The 16070-nt window shown below is 48.8% G+C and overlaps 1 protein-coding gene across 2 annotated transcripts in view; it reads right to left on the reverse strand.

The window, feature by feature from the left end:
* The window catches only part of LOC145361345 (2-oxoglutarate dehydrogenase complex component E1), a 104689-nt gene that overhangs the window by 54567 nt on the left and 34052 nt on the right, over positions 1 to 16070 (reverse strand). For both annotated transcript variants that reach the window (XM_080217017.1, XM_080217016.1), the window contains exons 3-4: positions 5787 to 5975; positions 2980 to 3082 (exon numbers count right to left, since the gene is read on the reverse strand). In XM_080217017.1, coding sequence (XP_080073143.1) covers positions 2980 to 3082; positions 5787 to 5975 — 292 coding nt within the window. The remainder of the gene's footprint in view (positions 1 to 2979; positions 3083 to 5786; positions 5976 to 16070) is intronic.

Here is a 16070-nt window from a genome sequence, read left to right on the forward strand (position 1 = left end):
AACTTGCTCCTTCTTAAAACGTAGCAAGTTGCGGCAGTCTGCAATGTCTTAGCCCAAAGTGGAAGCAGATTTAATAGCGATATGGGAAAAATAGATAAGGAAACGTAGGGGAGGAACTGTGTAGCTTTGTCAGAGTGCTGCCAACATGATGCTGAGGGGCCACCTCGCGCGCAATTCCCAATTTCATTTCAAATCCAGGATTCAAATATCTCAGCAGGACACAGGCGACCGGCAGGAGCCTGCATCACTGTTCCCAACCTGCACAGTATTTGTTTAAATATAGGTGCAGGCGTCTCACCATCCTCGTGTCCCGTGGAACGAGTGGCAGCTGTACCCCTCCACCGCCCTCATCCAGCTCTTTTAACCCCTTGGTCTTTGCAGTCAACTCTTGCCCTGCTGGGAACTAAGCGTTGGAAAGGCGAAGGAGACCCAACAGACTCTCTCCATGCTGTCTGATGGTGCTCCATCGTGGAATGCTGCCCCAGCGCTGTCCGGTGGCGCTCCGTCACGGAGTACTGCTCCCCGATTCCCCCCCCCGCCCCCACAAGCCCCGTCATACATCCCAGCGCTCGAGCCTCCCCGCCTTTGACGATGGCGATTTGCGGCACAAGTGTCACGCTGCAGAGGGCAGCCCTGCCCGTGCGCCGGAGCACAGAGGGCCAAGCGATGCAGCACTTCACAGCCAGGCGCAGCCTGCCCTCCTCGCCAACTCTCGCCGCGCGTCCGGTAACCGGGAGGTGCCGGTCGGGCAAGGCTTTCGAGCCACAAGAATTCACCTTCTTTCTGCGAACAGTCCAGGTCACAGAGAGGAAAAATCAGGAGGAGCGGACAATTTATACACAAACGAGCGTCTCAAATAAAACCAAAACTTTGCTTCTGCTTTTACGATTTACGATAGGTTGTACCGCGCACTGCATGTTAGAAAAAAAATAAACCAATTGAGAAACATGCTTACGTGGCATTCACAGCAAGCAAACGAGACGGGAAGAGGGAACAAAAGCAAGCTTCTCGGGTTAATGGCTAACACACAGATTAGTGAGTGGATGCAAGGCAAGCTTTATAAAGTCAAATCACCCCAAGATTAGGCTACCTCTACTAAGAAGCGCATGCTTTGCAGAAAGTTGTTCAAACTACTACTGTATGTCGCTCTTGAGATCCCTTCTTGGGCAAAGTGGCACTAGCAGGCATCACTATCATGTTCACCTGGAACAAGGCACTGACTGCCGACGCACTGAGCAAAACATATCAAAATCGTGCCCCAATAACGGGCTTCAGGGCTCCGGGTTACAAGTCACTTGGTAATGTTCCTCACCCGTTGTTAGATACAAGGAGTTGTTAGGCTCGAATGCCGAGCCGTCGTCAAGCAGGAGAGAAAGCAAGGCAATTCTCCTCCAGGACACCACGGTGGCGCAGTGGGTTAGCACTGCTGCCTCACGGTGCCAGGGACCCGGATTCAATTCCCGGGCTTGGGTCACTGTCTTTAAAAGTTTATTTATTAGTCACAAGTCGGCTTGCATTAACACCGCAATTAAGTTTCTGTGAAAATCCCCTTGTTGCCACACTCCAGCGTCTGTTTGGGTACATGGAAGGGGAATTTAGCACCTAACCAGCACGTCGTTCGAACTGCCGGAGGATACCACAGCACCCCGAGGAAACCCACGCAGATATGGGGAGAACCTGCAGATTCCACAACCACAGTACGGCAGCACAACAGCCAGCACTGCTGCCTCACAGCGTCGGGGATGTGGGTTCAGTTCCCAGCTTGAGTCACTCGCTGTCTGTGTGGAGTCTGCAGCTTCTCCCCCCATGTCTGCCTGCAGGTGTGCTCCGGTCTCCTCCCACAGTCTGAAAGATGTGCTGGTTAGGTGCTAAATTCTCCCTCGTGTAACCCCAACAGGCTGGCGACTAGGGGATTTTCACAGTAACTTCATTGCAGTGTTGATGTAAGCCTACTTGTAACACTAATAAACAAACTTAAACTCCATTACCCCTGCTGGGGTGGGGGCAGAATTGGATGTGACCCACATTCACCAGCCACAAAAGGGGACCCACTATTTTCAGAGCGAATGGCACCGATCACCTAGCAACAATAGGGGCATAAAAAAAACAGGTTAAAATTTTTGAAAAATCTCAAAAAATACCTCAAAGGCTAGGAGGGACAAAAACTGTACTTTTCATTCATGTCTAAAAGCAACTAGGAATGCTTAAAAGCCAGGACGAAAGAAGGGAATGGGTGTCTCTAAGCCTAATCCTAACCCTCTGCGGGAATTGTGCAGTGACAGCGAGTGATCTTAGGCCTCAGAAGCATCACCTTGCTGAGAAGGGGAGATTTCAGTCCACACTGGCACGCGCGCGCGGAGGGGGGTACATTCTGAATTTTGCAAGGGGTGGGAGAGGGGCAGCAGGGTGGCACAGTGGTTAGCACTGCTGCCTCACAGTGCCAGGGTCCAAGCCTGGGTGACTGTCTGTGCGGAATCTGCACGTTCTCCCCGTATCTGCGTGGGTTTCCTCCGGGTGCTCCAGTTTCCTCCCACAGTCCGAAAGACGTGCTGGTTAGGTGCTAAATTCTCCCTCAGCGTAACCCCGACAGGAGTGCGGCGACGAGGGGATTTTCACAGTAATTTCGCTGCAGTCTGACTAATACTTTTAAAAAGGAAGGAGCTAAAGGGTGGGGTGGGGGGGGGGGGAGCGGGGGTGGTGGGGGGGAGGTATTGATTAGGCTTTGGGGTTAGACAGGCCTCAGCCAAGCACAAGCCACGATGCCATCCATGTGCAGGGTGTGGGCGGGGATCAGCATTTGGGAGACAAGAGAGCCAGCATACAGAACAGGTGAGGGAAGGCAGGGGTGTACATGCATTTCTTTCAAGGCACACCCATTAAAAGCCAAAACCCGGTGCGGGGTGGGGGGGGGCGGTGCAGGAATTAGACAGAAAAGCACCAAAGACCAAAAAGAGAGCCACTCGGTGCCAATGCCCTCACCAAGTCCATTTGAGGAGTTAACTAGGTTAGCTGGCACGGACGATTCCAGGTCCGCATCCAAAATTCCTAGAGGGTCCAACTGTGCAACATGATGCCCTCGTATCTGGAGAAAGAGAGGGGAAAAGAACGGAACCAAACAAAAAAGAGAGAGAGAGGGTGTGGTGTTGGAAGAGAAGAAAGGAGAGGGAGGAAAAAAAAAAGAACAGGTTTCTTTTACATTTTCTTAAAATATGACATTCAAAAACTCATCTCACCAAGGCTGGACTGACCGACTGGGAAAGCACAACGTGACTCATCACAATCTACCAAATTAATGCCCAGTGGGTCAAGCATTGAGATCGCATGACCCCTGACCTGTAAATAGGGAACAAGAAAATTCAAGGCTTTAGTTGAGCAGGGACGGCACAGAGGCATTCCGGACACACGCACACACCACCCGCACATTACACCACTCACCGCCATGCCGTTCTTTCCACACGCAAAAGAGCGCTCAGAAATTCAATCGCAATCAGAGCAGGCAGTTCCAGGGATGGGCGGACACTAATGGGCGGTCAATTGGCCAAGCAGGCATATGATTTTCAGGGAGCGACGATCACTCCAGGCAGTAGAGACTGGCCCAACTGGTTGGTCCGATTCTGCACTGCGGGCGCTGAACCAGGTCAGATTACAGTGCGGTGGTTAACACTGTGGCCTCACGGCGCCAGGGTACAAGGGTTCGATTCCCAGCTTGGGTCAGTGGGTGTGCAGAGTTTGCACATTCTCCCCGTGTCTGCGTGGGTTTCCTCCGGGTGCTCCGGTTTCCTCCCACAATCCAAAGATGTGCAGGTTAGGTGGATTGGCCATGCTAAATTGTCCCTTAGTGACCAAAGATGTGCAGGTTAGGTGGATTGGCCATGCTAAATTGTCCCTTAGTGTCCAAAGATGTGCAGGTTAGGTGGATTGGCCATGCTAAATTGCCCCTTAGTGTCCAAAGATGTGTAGGTTCGGTGGATTGGCCATGGTAAATTGCTGCTTAGTGTCCAAAGATGTGCAAGTTAGGGGGATTAGCAGGGTAAATATGTCAGCTCACAGGGATAGGACCTGGTTGGGATTCTCTTTCAGATAGTCCGTGCTGATTTGATAGGCCGAATGGCCCGTTTCTGCATGGTGGGGATTCTATGGCTTCTCAAGTGTTGTGCTTAACGGGACATGGAATACTGTGTACAGTGTTGGCCCCCTTATCTACTGAAAGATATCCCGGCATTGGAGGCAGTCCAGAGGCTCACAAGGTTGTTCCCAGGTTTTTAATCACAAGGGAACCGAGGGGACAAGGCAGGATGGAGTTGAGGATTATCACCTCAGATCAGTCATTGAATGACACAGCAGACTGGGGGTGGGCCGAATGGCCACCTTCTGCTCCTACGTCTTATGATCCTCACACAAAGTGCTCGTGCGAGTACCTTTCAACATTTCCATGCACTACCAGTTAGGTGGATTGGCCATGCTAAATTGCCCCTCAGTGTCCAAAGATGTGTAGGTTAGGTGGATTGGCTATGCTAAATTAACCCTAGTGCAAGGGGGATTAGCAGGGTAAATAAGTGGGGTTCCAGGAATAGGACATGGGTGGGATTGCAGTCAGTGCTGAATTGGTGGGCCGAATGGCCTCTTTCTGCACTGTCAGGATTCTAGGGGAGCAGTAAGCCATAAACTGACATGGGCCACAGACTGTGCGGGAGCTGTGGCCTTACCGTCTGGGTTATCAGTGTGGAGCTCTGCTCTGTGTTAGTAAATGGCCAACCGGTCGAGTCAAAGACTCTCCAACTGCTCTGCTTGGTAACAGGAGGTGGTGAACAGGATATGTGAACTGTAAACACTGGTGTGGACACAGTCAACAAGGCTGGCAGGGCATGAAGCGCACATTCACCTGCGATCGCTACCTCGCTCTGTCAGACGCTATGTACCAACTGCACTCACGGAGAGGTTAGCTTGGTGCAGACCAAGCAGAATGCGGTCAGTCAATGAGACTCGAGGACAAATCAATTGACCGCCCGTGTTTTTCAAACCAGGTAAGCACTGCCAATGGACAACGTGCACCCTGCTAATCCGAGCTTGACAGGAGGGAAAGCAATCGGCACTCAGGAGACGGAACACAACAGAATCAGCACCCTCGCTCTTACAGACACGTCCGCCCTGCCCACTCCTGCACCCGCCTGCCCCCACTCCGTCCCATGTGCCCACCCCTGCCCTCTAACCCATGGCATATGCCCAACCCTACCCCCTGATGCGCATCCAAGGACCCCCACCCACTTCCTGACACGCACCCATCCCTTGCACATACCTGCCCTGGCCCATGCCCACTCGTGCATGCATGCCCCCGCCCCACCTCGTGTCTGCCCCAATCCGCCTTGCATGCGTCAAGCCCGCAACACAGGCCCAGTCCCTGCCCCCTCGTGTCTGCCTGCACCCCCCCCTTCCTCCCCCCACAGCAACTGCACAGCCTCACCCTCGCCCCCTTTTGCATGTGCCTGACACTGCATGCCCACCTCCCTCTCATCCTGCCAGCCCCTCACCCCAGCCCCAAGGGGAACTGGGGATGGGCAATAAATGCTGGCCAACCAGCGACGCCTGTTGTATGGGCATGTACGCTTCACGCATTCGCACAAGCTTCTATTAGATAGTAGCTATGCGGTGGACAGGCCTTCTGTCTGCGTACATCCTAACAGACAAGCAGAACGATACCCTTCAACGTACAACAGCAGGGAAGTTTAGTCAAACGGGAGCCCGACAGTCAAACTGGCCTTCCCTTCCATTCCCGGCTGGCTGGTTACCTGGTAAGCTCGGATGAGTGACTGTACCGCCAGGTGATCTTCCACTAACTTGTCCACATTTGGCTGGGCAACCATCACAGCCTGGGCATGAGAGAGCGCGGCCAGGCTCGCACCCAGGGGGGGAGGACTTTGGTAGGCTGTACCTGGCGCTGCTCCTGCATTGGCATTTCGAAAAAATACATCCCATGACTGCAGAAACAAAATAGGAGTAAAAATACTGTGAAAACAAAACACAGTTGCAAACATCTCAAAACAACCAACGTTACAGTGCCAAGCCCCGTCCAGCTTGGTAGAGTGGAGGCCCGGTCTCAATAACTAAATGTCCCATTCAAGCCCCTCATATTCTGCACCTTCTCCTTTCTCTCCCCCCTCTGTACTTTATGAATGGTATGCTTTGTCCGTATTACGTGCAAGAAACAACTTTTCACTGTATCCCAGTACACGTGACAATAATAAATCAAACAATACTTTTCACTGCATCCCAATACACGTGACAATAATAAATCAAACAATACTTTTCACTGTATCCCAGTACACGTGACAATAATAAATCAAACAATACTTTTCACTGTATCCCAGTACACGTGACAATAATAAATTAAACAATACTTTTCACTGTATCCCAACACGCGTGACAGTAATAAATCAAATAATACTTCTCACTGTACCGCAATAAGATCATAAGATATAGTAACAGAATTAGGCCACTCGGCCCATCAAGTCTGCTCCACCATTCAATCATGGCTGATATCTTTCACACCCCCCCTATTCTCCTGATCCCCTTATTAATCAAGAACCTATTTCTGTCTTAAAGACACTCAATGACCCGAAGACTTTTGCGGCAAAGATTTCAACAGATTCACCACTCTCTGCTAAAGAAATTCCTCCTCATCTGTTTTAAAGGATTATCCCTTTAGCCTGAGGTTGTGCCCTCTGGTCCTAGTTTTTCCTGCCAGTTGAAATATCCTCTCCACGTCCACTCTATCCAGGCCTCGCAATATCCTGTAAGTTTCAATGAGATCCCCCCTCATCCTTCTAAACTCCAATGAATACAGACCCAGAGTCCTCAACCATTCTTCATACAACAAGCTCTTCCATGCGAATCTCCTCTGGACCCTTTCCAAGGTCAGCACATCCTTCCTTAGATACGGGGCCCAAAACTGCTCACAATACTCCAAATGGTGTCTGACCAGAGCCTTATACAGCCTCAGAAGTACATCCCTGCTCTTGTATTCTAGCCCTCTCGACATGAATGCTAACATTGCGTTTCCCTTCCTAACTGCCGACTGAACCTACGCGTTAACCTTTCGAGAATCTTGAACAAAGACTCCCAAGTCCCTTTGTGTTTCTGATTTCGTGAGCATTTTCCCGTTTAGAAAATAGTCTGTGCCTCCATTCCTCTTTCCAAACTGCATAACCTCACTTTCCCACATTGTATTCCATCTGCCACTTCTTTGCCCACTCTCCGAACCTGTCCAAGTCCTTCTGCAGCCCTCCTGCTTCCTTAATACTTCCTGTCCTTCTACATAGTTTTGTATCATCTGCAAACTTAGCACCAGCGCGTTCAGTTCCTTCCTCCAAATCGTTAATGTATATTGTGAAAAGTTGTGATCCCAGCACCAACCCGAGGCAGATCACAAGTCACCGGCTGCCATCCTGAGAAAGATCCCTTTATCCCCACTCTCTGCCTTCTGCCAGTCAGCCAATCCTCTATCCATGCCAGGATCTTACCCTTAACACCATGGGCTCTTATTAACAGTCTCCTATGCAATACACGTGACAATAATAAATCAAACAATATTTTTCACTGTATCCCAGTACACGTGACAATAATAAATCAAACAATATTTTTCACTGTATCCCAGTACACGTGACAATAATAAATCAAACAATATTTTTCACTGTATCCCAGTACATGTGACAATAATAAATCAAACAATACTTTTCACTGTATCCCAGTACACGTGACAATAATAAATCAAACAATACTTTTCACTGTATCCCAATACATGTGACAATAATAAATCAAATCAAAATAGTGAAGCAACCAGTACTCATCAAGCCTCCTTTTGCACCTTTTGTGCACAGGACTGGCTACGAGCTGCCTATTCACTCTTAACGACTGAACAGTGTGGTGGCTCAGCCAAGGCTTTGAGGGGGAAAGTGAAACACGAGACTGAAGCCTCACCGTGTAGACTTCGGCAATCCCTCGGTAATGAGGTGATATCTGATAGAAAGCTGCAGGACTCTGCAACGTGATTGCTGAAACCAGGGTGACTGCTCAACCAACTCAGTACAGGGTGGATAACACTGATAGGACACATGAAAACCACGACAGCGCAGGAGGCTATTCAGCCCATCGAGTATGCACCGACTCTGACAAGAGTATCTCACCGAGGCCCTCTTATTCCCTATCCCAGTAACCCCATGCATTTCCCATGACGAATCCACTGAACCTGCACATCTTTGGACACTAAGGGACAATTTAACATGCCCAATCCCCCTAACCTGCACACCTATGATTAAGCCAGCAAAGAAATTGGCACCCTGGGTATAATGTGGGAAAAACTGAGGTTTTGCACTTTGACAGGGAGAATTGAAAAGCAGATTATTACTGAAATGTGAAGAGAATGCAGAATGCTATGTTATAGAGATATCCGTGTACATCAATCATAAAAGGTTAGTGTGCAGGACAACAAATGAACCGTAAGGCAGCTGGAATGTTGGCCTTTATTTGCAAAGGGGATGGAGTAGAAAAGTCAGGAAGTCTGTAGGAGAGACAATGATTGGCACTGCTGCTTCACAGCACCAGGGACCCGGGTTCAATTCCAGCCTTGCGTGACTGTGTGGAATTTGCACGTTCTCCCCCTGCCTATGTGGGTTTCCTCCAGTTTACTCCCAATCCAAGGATGTGCAGATTAGGTGGATCGGCCATAATCAATTGCCCTTCGGTGTCCAAAGATGTGTAGGTTAGGTGGATTAACCATGGTAAATGCATGAGGGGGAGTGGGGAGGGGTTTGGATAAGATACTCTTTCAGCGAGTTGGTGTAGACTCGATGGGCTGAAAGCCTACAATGCAAGCCATTCTATAGTTTTAAGCGTACAGGGCATCGGAGAGGCTGCACCAAGAGTTGTGTATAGTTTTGCTCTACTTATTTAAGGAGATATATACACTCACAATTTCCCTAAAAGTGGAAACACAGGCGGCCAAGGTGATTAAGGCGGCATATGGCATGCTCGCCTTCATCAGCCGAGGCATTGAGTACAAGATTTGGCAAATCATGTTGCAGCTATATGAATCCTTTTGCATTTGGTGGCATTTGGTGTACTGTGTACGATTCCGATCAGCACACTACCAGAAGGACGTGGAAGCTTTGGAGAGAGTGCAAAGAAGGTTCAGCAGGATGTTGCCTGGTCTCGAGGGTGTCGGCTATGAGGAGAGGTCGGATAAACTAGGATTGTTTTCACTGGAAAGACGGAGGCCAAGGGGAGACCTGATGGAGGCCTACAAAATGATGAGAGGCACAGACAGGGTGGATAGTCAGAGGCTTTTTCCTCAGGGTGGAAGTGTCAATTACGAGATGGCACAGGTTCAAGGTGAGAGGGGGAAAGTTTAAGGGAGATGTGTGGGCGGGGGGGGGGGGGGGGGTTCCACACAGAGTGGTGGGTGTTTGGAACACGCTGCCAGAGGAAGTGGTGGAAGCAGGCACGAGTAACATTTAAGAGGCATCTGGATGGGTACAGGAATAGGGAGGGAAGAGAGGGATACAGACCGAGTAAGGGCAGAAGATATTTTTCTTTAGTTAGGGCGTCATGATCGGCACGGGCTTGGAGGGCTGAAGGGCCTGTTCCTCTGCTGTGTGAGGTAGGTCAAAGCAGGAGTTGTCCACCGAGGACAAGTTGCACCAACACTCATTGTTGTTCACAGCAATAAGAGGCAATCTTAGTGATTTAGAATGGGTTTGGCAGGTTGGATACTGAGAGGGAATATGTAAGGAGGAGGACAATGCGAGAATAAAAACAGTTAAGATGAAGAGGAATTTCTTCTCTCAGAGACTGGTCAGTCTTTGGAATTATGTCCAGAGAGTAACGAGGGTCAGCTGACTGAAGTATTTTAGACTGAGTTAGATTAGTCAGACTAAGTTAAATCTGACCCTCCTCTTGGGCTCTGGGGAGTTTGTTTGACTCCTTTGATTAAAATGTGTCAGAGAATCCTCAGGACTTCCTGGGTGCAGTGTGGCAAGGAAACAGCTGCTTCCCCCCCAGTGTTATACAAAATATTCACAGTTTACTCTCAGCATGAACACAGCTGACAGCGTGACTTTGTGATTCAAATCTGTGGGTATTAATCTGCTGGAATAAAAGCAAAAGCGCAGAAAAAAATGCAGCATCTGTGGCGAGAGAGAGGGGAGACTTAACGTTCCGAGTTTGTATGACTCTTGGGGGTTCCTGGACAAGTAGGGCCAAGTCCAACTCTCAGAGCGAGTGGCTGGGACACACTTATTTAACAAAACGGGCCCCTAGAGAAACCTATCCCAACTCTGGACAGTGCTGGAACATGCAGACAAGGCCCCACTCGCCAATCCTCAACCTCTACGCCTATTCTAGTCGAACCATTTCTTTTGCTGCCCTCCTCCAACTCAGCATCTGTTTTAGCCCCTGCAGCAACTGGGGAAAGTTAAATGAACTAATCGTGCTAAATTACCCCTTAGTGTCCAAAGATGCGTAGGTTAGGTGGATTGGCCATGCTAAATTGCCACTTAGTATCCAAAGATGTGCAGGTTTGGAAGATTAGTTATGCTAACTAGCCTGCAAGTGTTCAAAGATGTGCAGAATGGTAAATCCTCAGATCTGATCCCCACGCACTGTTAAGCTGCACACTATATTGCCACTGACACTGGACTGGTGATTACACCTTCAACTATTTTCAGTGTAATAAATGTAAGAATGATTAAACTGTTAATGTTTAAGTGCAAATGGTGCCATTTAACATCGATAAAGCCACCAGTGGTTCCTGGTCCCATACAGCAGGTGGTTCCCAAACCTTCTGTTTCACTGCCAAGGCCCCATTCACTGTTACAAAAACTCCCCTGCATCTCTAGTGTATTTGCATAAAATACATACACTTCATCAGAATCAATTTCATCCTCGCTTTGGGTGGAACTTGGTGCCAGTGCCAAGCAAAATATGATCAAGATGTGGAGTTATATCTGACAGGAACAGACGCGTGTCAAGGACAACACACCACCCGGCCTGGTCTTTGGTTCACATTGCTGCCACCAAAAAATAATGTAAAATGTCTGACAACACCAGGTTTTAGTCCAACCGATTTACTTGATAATAGACTCACTGTTATCAAATAAATCGGTTGGACTAAAACCTGGTGTTGTCAGACTTTTTACAGCGTTTACGCCAGTCCAACGCCGGCACACCCACATCATGACCAAAAAACAAACCAGTTTTACTAAATGTTTGCAGTGCTGTGCAACTCCTGAACCCATGGGAGCATCCGCACCCCAGTGGGTGGCACAGTGGTCACCAGGGGCCTCAGGTCCGTGCGGAGTCTGCACGTTCTTCCCATGGCTGCATGGGTTTCCTCCGGATGCTTCGGTTTCCTCCCATACTCAAACACGTGTAGGTTAGGGGGATTGGCTACGCTAAATTGACCCTTAGTGTCCAGAGATGTGTAGGTTAGAGGGACTGGCCATGCTAAATTGCCCCTTAGTGCCGAAAGATGCGTAGGTTAGGTGGATTGGCCGTGCTAAATTGCCCCTTGGGGTCCAAAGACGTGCAGGTTAGTTGGATTAGCACCCAGAGGAAACCCACATAGACATGGGGAGAATGTGCAGACTCCACACAAACAGTCACCCAAGGCTGGAATCGAACCCAGCTCCCTGTGAGACAGCCGTGCTGACCACTGTGCCACCCCATTATTATACATTCAGCAACTGTTTGTTGCCTCAACGCTGCCAAATCGGATGAAACTGGATTATCCGCGGGAGCCGTGAATTTGATACGGACTTGTTCCTTAGGCTTTCAGTCTAACAAAAATGTTGCTTATCCAGATACATGACATGTTTGGAAATGGAGAGGTTCTGTAATCTTTGGTGTTGGAAAGAGGGTTAAAGGTTCATTAGATAGTACTGTATACACTCTTAAGGAGTGACTGTAATTTTCCACCTCCAGTACAAGTGAAACCAGGATTCAGGTTGTTACCTTTGTACTCCCTTAATTCTGCAGGGTTAGCAATACCAATTTTAGGTTTTTTTTAAACCAATAAAAACGTTTATTTATTAGTGTCACAAGTTTGCTTACATTAACACTGCAATGAAGTTACTGTGAAAATCCTCTCGTCACCACACTCCAGAGCCTGTTCGGGTTACACTGAGGGAGAATTTAGCATCCAATCAGCACGTCTTTTGGACTGTGGGAGGAAACCGGAGCACTCAGAGGAAACCCATGCACACACAAGAAGAATGTGCAGTCTCTGCACAGACAGTGATCCAAGGCTGGAATTGAACCCAGGTCCCTGGTACTGTGAGGCAGCAGCGCTAACCACTGCGTCGCCCCATTGATTTGTAGGCTTTTAAACTGGAAGGAACTTCTCGATCATTATTTTGTGGACTTTGCTGATTCAAAGCTGATGGGTGCATTAAAAGTGTATCCATACTGGGTATTTATTATGACCATTTACCCTGCTTGTTGTAATTCATTTCATAAAATGTGCACACCGGAATATTTCAGGCAGCACCAAATGAGATTTTATGTTTGAGGTCTCATTTAACTATGGAAATATAGCAAAACCAGATCAACAGAACCAGTCGGGCAGGGATGTCAAGTCATTTCATTTTCTGTCAATAAAAGTCTGCTCTGAACAACCTGTTTTGCAGAGAAATAAGCAATAATAAGGAGGGGTGGGGGGAGCCAAAGTGGGAGATGTCAGCAGGGTCGGACAAGAGCTGCTTTAGTCATTTTGAAGACGAGTCCTAAAGTAGGGAGTTCCAGCACCGATCTTGAGAGAGAATTCTGGAGCACGAGGTCCAGACAACTGAAGACGTAGGCACAAATGGTGGAGGGGAAAGGAGGCAGAAGGCGCGCAGGAGACTGGGGGAAATCGGGGTTGGGGTGGGGGGGTGGTGAGATGCAAACAAACAAGTCCGTTTTAGCCCAAGAAATTCCCCAGGAGAAGGAGGTCGGCAGAACGGTGACACAGTGGTCAGCATTGCTGCCTCACGGCGCCAGGGACCTGGGTTCAGTTCCCGACATGGGTCACTGCCTGTGCGGAATCGAAGCATTCTCCCCCGTGTCTGCGTGGGTTTCCTCTGGGTGCTCTGGTTTTCTCCCACACTCCAAAGACGTGCTGGTTAGGTGGATTGGCCATGCTAAATTATCCCTTTGTGTCCAAAAGATGTATAGGTTAGATTGATTGGCCATGGTAAATGCCCCTTAGTATCCAAAAGATGTGTAGGTTAGGGAAATTAGTGGGGTAAATACGTGGGGTTACAAGGATAGGGTCTGGGTAAGATGCTGTATTGGAGAGTTGGTGCTGACTAGATGGGCTGAATGGCCTGCATCTGCACTGTGGGGGTTCTATGAGAAACAGCAGAAAGGGTAGACAGATGATAGCTCTGATCTTTCCAATCTGCTGGCCAGCAACATGATAGTCAGAGGCAGAGGAAAGGCCAAGAGAAGAGGCAGAGAGGTGAAAGCTGACCTCTATCAGTGGAGAATGCTAAGAAAGGTCAGTATATATACAAGGTGGAGGCGAGGGGCCCCGAGGATAGATCCTGACAAGAGGTCAGCCAGCAACAAAAGCCACAGCTGGAGATGCTTCGAAAGCAAGAGTGGAATCAAGCCAAGGCAGGCCAACTGACCCCTAACTATCAATGTTACAGGACATCCAGGATGGGGCAGAGTGCACAGCAATAATGTCCCATTTTCACCTTGACAAACACAAGCTACCCATCACAGAAGGAGGCCATTTGGCCCAGCATGTCCCCAATACCGTCCCCTGGGGAACACCACTACAAACCTTCCTCACAACATTGAAGAAGCATTTAGATGAACACTTGAGATGCCATAGCACACAAGGCTATGGATCAAGTCCTGGGAAATGGGATTAGAATGGATAGGGGCTTGATAACAAAGAACAACACAGCACGGGAAACAGGCCCTTTGGCCCAACGAGCCCGCGCCACCATTTCAACATTGAGAGTCCCCTCTTCCACCCATGACCCTTGTCTACGCTTATGGCACTCTACATTGATGGCTGGCACAGACACGATGGGTCGAAGACCCTCATTCTGTGCTGTAAAATTTGATGACTCTAACCTTTCTCGTGACGGAGTTTCCTCTTATCACCATGAGCTGGGTAGAATCTACCTCCTTGGAAAAGACAAATACATAATATTCATTCAATGCCTCAGCCATACCCCTTTAAGATCCTTCATCAGCCTTACTCCTCCTTTTATCAGCTATTTACTATTTACATGCCAACAGAAGGCTTTGGGATTCCCCTTTATGTTACTGCCAGTCTTTTCTCATAACCCCTCTTCACTTCTTCAACGATCTGTTTCATCGAACAAAGCCCAGTCCATCACGCAAACCAGCCTCCCATCCATTGACTCGGTCTACACTTCCTGCTGCCTCGGAAAAGCAGCCAGCATAATTAAGGACTCCACGCAACCTGGACATTCTCTCTTCCACCTTCTTCCACCAGGAAAAAGTACGAAAGGCTGAGGTCTCATACGAACCGACTCAAGAACAGCTTCTTCCCTGCTGCTGTCAGACTTCTGAATAGCTTACCTTGTACTAAGCTGATCTTTCTCTACATCCCAGCTATGACTCTAACACTACATTCTGCCTCCTGTCCTCCTTTATGTGCGGTATGCTTTGTATAGTGCGCAAGAAACAGGACTTTTTACTGTATACCAATCGATGTGACAATAATAAATCAAACTAAAAGCAAAATATTTTAAGGTGATCTTTCTCTGCACCCCAGTTGTGACGACAACACGACATTCTGCACTCTCTCCTTTCCTTCCTTATGTACGGTATGCTGTGTATATTAGGCAAGCGTACTTTTCATTGTATACCAATGTATGTGACAATAATAAATCAAATCAAACCTCCTCTCTAAACCTCCTGGTGGCACAGTGGTTAGCACTGCTGCCTCGCAGTGCCGGGGACCCAGGTTCAATTCCTGGCTTGGGTCACTATCTGTGTGGAGTTTGCACATTCTCCCCATGTTTGCGTGGGTTTCCTGTGGGTGCTCCGGTTTCCTCCCACAGTCCAAAGATGTGCGGGTTAGGTGGATTAGCCTTGCTAAATTGCACCTTAGTGTCAAGGAACTAGCTAGAGCAAGTGCATGGGGTTATCCAGGGCCTGGATGGGATTGTGGTCGATGCAAACTTGATGGGCCGAATGGCCTCATTCTGTACTGTCAGATTCCATGAACCTAATACTAGATCAAATCAAACCTCTTCTTTGAATCTTCTGGTGGCACAGTGGTTAACACTGCTGCCTCACAGTGCCAGGGACCTGGGGGTCACTGTCTGTGCAGAGTCTGCACGTTCTCCCTATGTCTGCATGGGTTTCCTCCCACAGTCCAAAAGACGTGCAGGTCGGGTGGACTGGCCATCCTGGGATTGACCCGAGTGTCAGGGGGACTAGTTGGGTAAACGTGTGGGGTTGTGGGAGTGGGATTGTTGTTGGTGTAGACTTGAAGGGGCAAACAGCCTCCTTCTGCACTGTAGAGATTCTAAGATTCATCTTAGTTCTCAATTATATTTTTGCCCTTCCTGGAAACAGTTTATCTATTTGGAAGAGGGGTCAGATTGAGCAGTCTGTCAGGGACAAACAGTCACCATCTGTGGACACTATTCCCTGCAGCACCGCTACATCTGTGTCCAGTCTCAGCACACACAAGAAGCTATTTTTGGCCCCCATGATTTCTGCAGCTGAGACTCGGGCTCAGGGCGAAAAGGTAAACACAGCAGAACTGGGGAAATGTCTCAACAACTTCACTACGAACTGCATTCTCCTGAGATTAGCTTCCACTGTTTAACAGCACAGTGCATGGCTAACAGAAGAGGAAGTGTGAGGAGTCACAGCACAGTGACTAGCTCTGCTGCCTCACAGCACCAGGGACCCAGGTTCGATTCCCGGCATGGGTCACTGTCTGTGTGGAGTCTGCACGTTCTCCCTGTGTCTGCATGGGTTTCCTCCGGGTGCTCCAGTTTCCCCCATAGTCCAAAGATGTGAAGTTTAGGTTGATTGTCAAT

This window comes from Carcharhinus amblyrhynchos, chromosome 34 (genome assembly GCF_965287045.1).
Source record: "Carcharhinus amblyrhynchos chromosome 34, sCarAmb.v2.hapA, whole genome shotgun sequence".
Classification (NCBI taxonomy): Eukaryota; Metazoa; Chordata; class Chondrichthyes; order Carcharhiniformes; family Carcharhinidae; genus Carcharhinus; species Carcharhinus amblyrhynchos.